This window comes from Egretta garzetta, unplaced genomic scaffold (assembly GCF_000687185.1).
Source record: "Egretta garzetta isolate BGI_Z169 unplaced genomic scaffold, ASM68718v1 scaffold783, whole genome shotgun sequence".
Classification (NCBI taxonomy): Eukaryota; Metazoa; Chordata; class Aves; order Pelecaniformes; family Ardeidae; genus Egretta; species Egretta garzetta.
The window spans coordinates 49,487-55,776 of NW_009259187.1; the positions used below are offsets into that span (position 1 = coordinate 49,487).

General features: G+C 55.8%; 1 protein-coding gene across 1 annotated transcript in view; it reads left to right on the plus strand.

The window, feature by feature from the left end:
• The first annotated feature begins 1,940 nt into the window (after positions 1–1,940).
• BCORL1 (BCL6 corepressor like 1) overlaps positions 1,941–6,290 on the plus strand; it is a 22,956-nt gene continuing 18,606 nt past the window's right edge. The window contains 2 exon segments of the mRNA XM_035891298.1: positions 1,941–4,953; positions 5,293–5,431. Coding sequence (XP_035747191.1) covers positions 5,346–5,431 — 86 coding nt within the window. The 5' untranslated portion in view covers positions 1,941–4,953; positions 5,293–5,345.

A 6,290-nucleotide genomic window follows, 5' to 3' on the forward strand; every position in this document is an offset into this window, starting at 1 on the left:
GGCGGAGGTGGCCTGGCCTGGCCGTGCTGGGTTTTGTTCCACGCTAGTTGTTCCTGGTCAGTGCTGCTGCAGTTTCTGACCTCTGCGTGAGCGGTAATAAAACATAAGATAAACTGTTCCCTTTTTTTTCAGCTTTCTTGTTTAAATTTTTCCCTGGCTGTGTATCATGCCCCTTGCGAGTCCTGCGAGAGGACCGTCACGATTTTTTGGATGTAATTTTTTATTTAATTTTTATTTTTTTTGCGAGCAGTTTGCTTTAAAGGGGTTTTCTGAAGCCATGCTCGGAGCTGAATCCCTGCTAAGGCGTCTCGGGCAACTCTCGGGTTTGGCACTCGCTCTGGACCTCTGTACCTCAAATGGACGCCCGACAATCGCATATAAAAACAAATATGATTTCTTGCCTGTGTTACTAATGGCAACGAAGATTGCCAAAATGAACAAACGATCGCAAGTGAAGGCAACCGTTCCGTCGATGCAGTCCGTTTCCCTCCGGCCCATCTGAGCCCTGCTGAAGCGCCGCGGGGCCAAGGTGCCGCCTTACTCCGCTGCTTTCGCTCCCGTCGAAGTAGCCGGCTTGCGGGCAATGCGCTCCTGAGCGGTGAGTCCCGCTTGAGTTCCCAGCAGCTGACGTAGTTTTATAGCCACCGGTGGGGGAAAAAAAAACCCAAACCCCTGCCTTCGAGGTTTCGCTGCTCTCTGGGAATGAATGTCACCAAGGTGTCTGCTGTGGGTGTGTTTCCAGGGTCAAAGTGCATCCCTCCCGGCCTTCCACAGTGCCCCCTGGCCAAAGGAGCCGTACAGCACCTCGGGAAGGCGAGCCACCGCGTCCTCCCGAGCTCTTGCTGCGGAGGGACGCGTTGGGCTTTCTCCTTTTCCATCCCCTAAGGCTGGAAAGTCTCCCTTTCCTTCCTCTGTGCCGCTGCCCCGCTTAATGCAGCAGCCGGCCGGCGCGAAAGGAGGCCTCGCCGACAGGCAGCGTTTGACCGTGTCCGTAAGGGACCCGGAGCCCAGCCGAGTGCATCGCTTCGTCTGCCCAGCTGCGCCACGTTCCCACCAACGTGACCCGCAGCGGGATCGCCGGAGCTGGCCCTCGGCCTCGCGAGGCTCGTGCCGTGGCTGCTGCTCGTGCAGCAGGGAAAGGCGAAGCTGGCGTTTGCCCCGGGGGAGCCTGCGCCGTCGGCTGAGCCCTGGCTGCTGGCAAGGGTTGCCGCTCGTCGGGCCTTTGCTCAATGCGCTCCTGCCTGCGTCGGGGGATGATGTGCCTGCCCAGGCGGAGGGAAGCCTTGCGCTGGGGGATTTTAGGAGACTGACGCTGTTTCAGTACCCATCGTCTCGTGCCTGCCTAGGCGGGGGGCAGCTGGGGCGGTGGCGATCTCTTGGTGTGTAGCTCATGTGCTGGGATGGGGGAGAGGAAGGAAAAGCATCCTGAAATCCAAGCCATTGTAGTGCTCGGAAACATACAGAGGAGGAAAATGCATGAAAAGCTTCTTGGGGGGGGGTCAAGGCAGCACGGTCCTAAAGCGGGATGCGTTTGCGCCGTGAAGAAGTGGCTGGCACAAGTTGCCCTGTGAGGAACAGGGAGAAGCCCCTTTCTGTACCCATGGCTCTGGGTCCACCCCAGCTGGCACAGAGGTGGGCGACTGTAGGAGATGGTGGCTCTGGCTGGCCTGATCAAAGCAGTACAAAAGTGGGTTAGACCAGGTGGCAACGCAGACGTGACATCTGTCAGGGCAAACACCGACGGTGCCAAACCCCTGGTAAAAAACGTACTCTTGGCTACCTGCGGCTGCAAGTTCAGCGGCAGCCCAGAGAAGTTGCCTTACGTGTTTGCCAAGGCGAGCGCTCGAGGAGCTGAGCGTTGGGTCAGGTCAGGGAACTGACCCGGCTAGGGAAGGGCTGTTATTTGGGGGACCCCTCTGCCATGTTAACACTGGGGTGGGAGGTGCGAGGGGCAGCGCTGCAGCAGAAAACTTAATTAGGAAGCCTCACCTCAGGCAACTCGAGTTAGGAGCCCCGAGAGTCGGGGCGCAGGCAGGATTTTAACAGGGGTCGGCATGGCGATTACATGGGCTTAATTCCCTTCAGCTGCGTGGGAGCTGGGAGGTGAAGGCAGCGGCAGCCTGTCCTGCCCTCCTCAGCTCGGCCTGCGTGGAAACGACGGCTGCCTTGGCGCTGCTGGGATTTTAGTGCAAGGGGGATTTGTCTAGAGATAGCTATTAGAAAATACCCATTCCCGAAGAACTTCATCTCAGGAAACTTGTTTCCATCGGCCGTACAGCGGTATTTCAGAAGAGAGAGTAATTCCTTGACTTAATCCAAGGGAATGTCCACGCGTAGCTAAGTCATCGCTAACCTGAGCAAAAGCGTGCTTTTACTACGCGGAAAACTTCGGCTTTGCTTTTTCTGGAGCCTGGAGGAGACCGGTTCTCCTTTCGCAAAACGATGAGAGGTTTTGTCTTAACGAACAAAAAACCCCCTTGCCTTTAATTCACCCCGTTGGTTTCACTGACAGTCTCTCCAAGGGCTTGTTGTTGGAGGTGACCGTGGTCGGCGCCTTTCTTGTTCGCAGTTCTTAGAACACGTTTTGTTTCGAGAGGCGAAGGAGCTTTAATAGCGCACGGCGAGCTTCTCCATGCAGAACGCTGTGTTGATGTCCTTATTTCGTTCTAAACTGGTTTTCTTTGGAGTTAATTAGTATTAGCTGGGCACCTCTTTAGCTAAATCAAAATAAGACCGTGGTTTCATATGCCCTTCCTTTGGCAGATGCAGTGGATTAAGCAGATTCTGTGCTAGGCTGTGCCCTCTCCCCCTCTTGGTGAACCTGATCTAGGAGCTAGTATGGGTTAAAACCAGTCTAGCCAGGAGAAAAAAAAAAAAAAAAAAAAAAGGTTTTAAACCATTTACCAGAGAAGTTTACCAGGGCACCGCAGTTCCAGTGTCATGATTGACGGGGTGAGGGGGGAAAAAGGGCTTCAACGGTTTCTTCAACAGCTTCTTCTACTCGAAGGCAGGCGTGTGCAACCATGCCCTAGTTGCGTTCTCCAAGGGGTTCCTACTGGTTTAATTACATCCGTTTAAAGTCGCTTCAAGCTGCACCGGTGTAGACGAGAGATTTGCTCGGTTTCCTTGTGTTGACTTGACTAAAAGCGTGTTTTGACCCAGGGAGGCTGCAGTTGCTCTTTCTGGCTCGGCGTTGCATCGGGAGGTTGCTCATCCCTGCATTTCTCAGCAAACTTCCTGGTCCGCCTTCCTAAGGATGCTGTTCTTTCGCTGTTCGCTCCGGTTTGTGTTCGAGACCACGTCTGGGGTTTTCTTTCCCCCGTTTTATTCCTTCTCTTAGTTGAAATCTTGATTCTTTTTCTCTTCTGTTCTTCTTCGTTCCCTGCGAAATGCCTCTCTCTGGCACGTGTCCCACATCGTCTGTAGAGGACAGAGGCCAAGAATTCATGAAACAGTGTCTATCTCTGTTGCTAGGTCCTCCCGGCTCTCCTCTCGTGGCCGTCGTGCCTCCGCTGTTGACCAGCTCTACTCGAGTACTCAAAACGTGCCGTTCCTCCCAGCTGCTTGCACCACCCCGTTGTCACTTTTCCCTTGCCAGACCCATTCTCGGGTCACGCCTGATCTGCGCTTGTTTGAGGCTTCAGCTCGTCTCCAACTTCTGTTCCACGTCGCGCAGCCATACGCGTCCCCTTCCCCCGTTGCACAGAAGGTCCCTTTTGATTTCTCCCGAAACATCTGTCCTGCCACCGCGCTCAGGGGCAGAACCTTTCTCCTCCCCTTCTTTCAGTTTAGCCTAAGATGGTGAAATCCCCGCAGATTGTTTGTTCCCCTATTTCCTTTATGTTGCATTTCTCTCCAAGCACCAAAAGACTCCTCCCCTTCCTGCTCCAAGCCACCTCGCATTCTCTTTGGGTATGACCCTGCGCTCTGTTTTAGCGTCTGCCCGGCTCCCCCTTCGTTGCGTGGTATTTCTTCCATCTTGCAGTGTGTGTCTTTTAGCAGGTTTCCCCCTCTTCTCCTGACCGCTGATTTCCTTAGCCTGTTTGCTCGCTTGTGCCCTCGTACGTGCGGATGGGTCCATCGCTTCTTTTTTGCAAATGAGCTGCCCTGCCTTGATTTCTCCTATGCGCCTGGCCCTTCTTTTCCGTCCGGAGGATCCCCACTGGCATGTTTGGGCCGGGGCGAGGATACCCGGCAGCAGCCGCCCTCAGAGGAGTCACTCAGTTCCACGGCTCGATCCCTTCAGCTGCTGGCCGGTAGATCCCCCCGCGGCTCGTTTCAGCATAAACGGATGGTGCAAGCTGCTTCTTGTCCTGTTCAGAGCTTGTGTCAACGGGAGTTTGTCAGGGGAAAGAAAACCAATGGAGATCTGGGATCACGTGTGGCTTTCAGCTTCTTCCCACCCTCACCCGCTTCACCGGGAGCGCTGCCGTGGCTCTGTGCCTGCTTTACCTTTGGGTGTTTAGTGTTTCTCTGAACCAAGAACCTCTTTGACAGCATCTCTCTGCCTTTTGCAGCCAGTCCTGCTTGGTTCGGCCGAGCCCACTTGTTAGCGCAGTAGATCCTCTCTTCCTTCGTTGCTTTTTTCCTGATACGACTTGAGCAGCAAAGCTGCCTTAATGCTTCAACACCCAGCGCTGCACGATTGGCTGCAACGTTCTCCCTCGAAAGCTCCACCCAGCCGACGGTGCGTCTTGGATGCTCACGGATCTCTGGATTTCCTCATGTTTTCCACCGGTAACTCCACGGAATACCAGCACCTTCCTGCCGGAGCGAGGGGATAATCGCTTGATGGCACATCTGACAGCACTGTTGGCAAACCTCTGCTCCCCTCCAGGGTCCCCCAGCTGCCTCCTTGTTCGAGGCTGTCCCCTTGGAACCTGCCGTGGGCTGGTTCATGACAGTCCGATGAAGCCTTGGGGATGCCAGCATTTTAACAGACCATCATCCTGGGTAAAGCTCTGTCTTGTGGCTCGCTACCCTGCGCCGGAGGTCCCTCTGGAGGGAGAAGTGGAGGGGTCTTTCAAGAGATGTGTATGTGCGTGAAGACGCCCGTGTGAAACACTCGGGGTAGCCAGAGGCTTTGTGGCAATAAAGTTGTTTAATACGAGGCTGTGGCTTCTGTCCCAAGGCACTGCTGATTTCTTCTAGCCCTCTTCCAGACAGATGTGTGGCATTTCGGGCGTCGTACCCCATCTGCCTGGCAGCGAAGCTGGGGATGACTCTCTCTGCAGTGCGGTTGAGCACAAGCATCCTGGGGAGAGTTACCAATCCTCTGTGTTTCTTTTGTAGGCAGAGCGGCCCCTCGAGCCCCAGCAGGTCCCGGTCGGTGACGAGCAGCTGTCATGATCTCTACGGCACCTCTCTATAGCGGGGTGCACAACTGGACCAGCACAGAGCGGATTCGCATGTGTGGCCTCAACGAGGAGAGGTGAGGTGCGTGGGCGGCGCGGAAGGGGAAGGAGGAAGAGAGCGGAGAAAGTGAGTTTGGGATCTGGAGAGGCTGCGGGAAGGGAGCTGGTGCTGGCTCAGCCCGTTCTTACTGGGGTGTAAAACGGACTGCGGTGGTGCGACAGAGCCGCGGGGAGGGGATGGTGCGTGGTCAAACGGCGGCGTTCCGTGATGGTTCTCGCATCCCGTGCTCCAGCGAGGAGGGTCCACGAGCAGAGTGCGTGGGGGGTCTCTGCAGAGGAACCCTGGGCTGTGTGTAGCTGTGTTGCCTCCACGGCGCTGGTGGGTGACGAGGCCGAGCTGTCTGCCTGCGCTATTGGCTTCACCAGACCTGTGCTCTTAACTGCCAGGGGAGGGGAAGAGCTTGACCCACTGCGAGCCAAGCTGCTAAGAAGAGCTTTGGGTGACCCAGGAGGGTTAGTGCAGACCAAATGATTAGATGGGAGAGTTGTGACATGCCACCAAATAGGAGATTAGGGAGGATTAGTGGCTGGGAGGCAGAATCGATCAAGACGAGTTCCTGGCCTGCCCCGTGGCTGTGCGTCGCCTTTTTATTCCTGCAGCTCTGAGGTCTTGCTCTCGAAACCGATCGGTTTGTGGCGTCCTTGGGGCTGCTGTGTCCACCGGGCCCATTTGCTGTAGCCGGAGAAGTTTTGCGGGCTCAAAGGCAGTGCGTGCCTGTTGTTCCTCGCTGCGGGTGTTGAGGCTTTTGGTGGCGAGTCCTCCAAGGGCCGGTAAGAAGAGGGGTGGGACAGGGAAGAGTTCAGACGACTCCCGCTCGGGGCAGAAACGCGGGCAGAGATCATCTTCAGCGCTCAGCAGCCGCTCGGCCCGCCGGG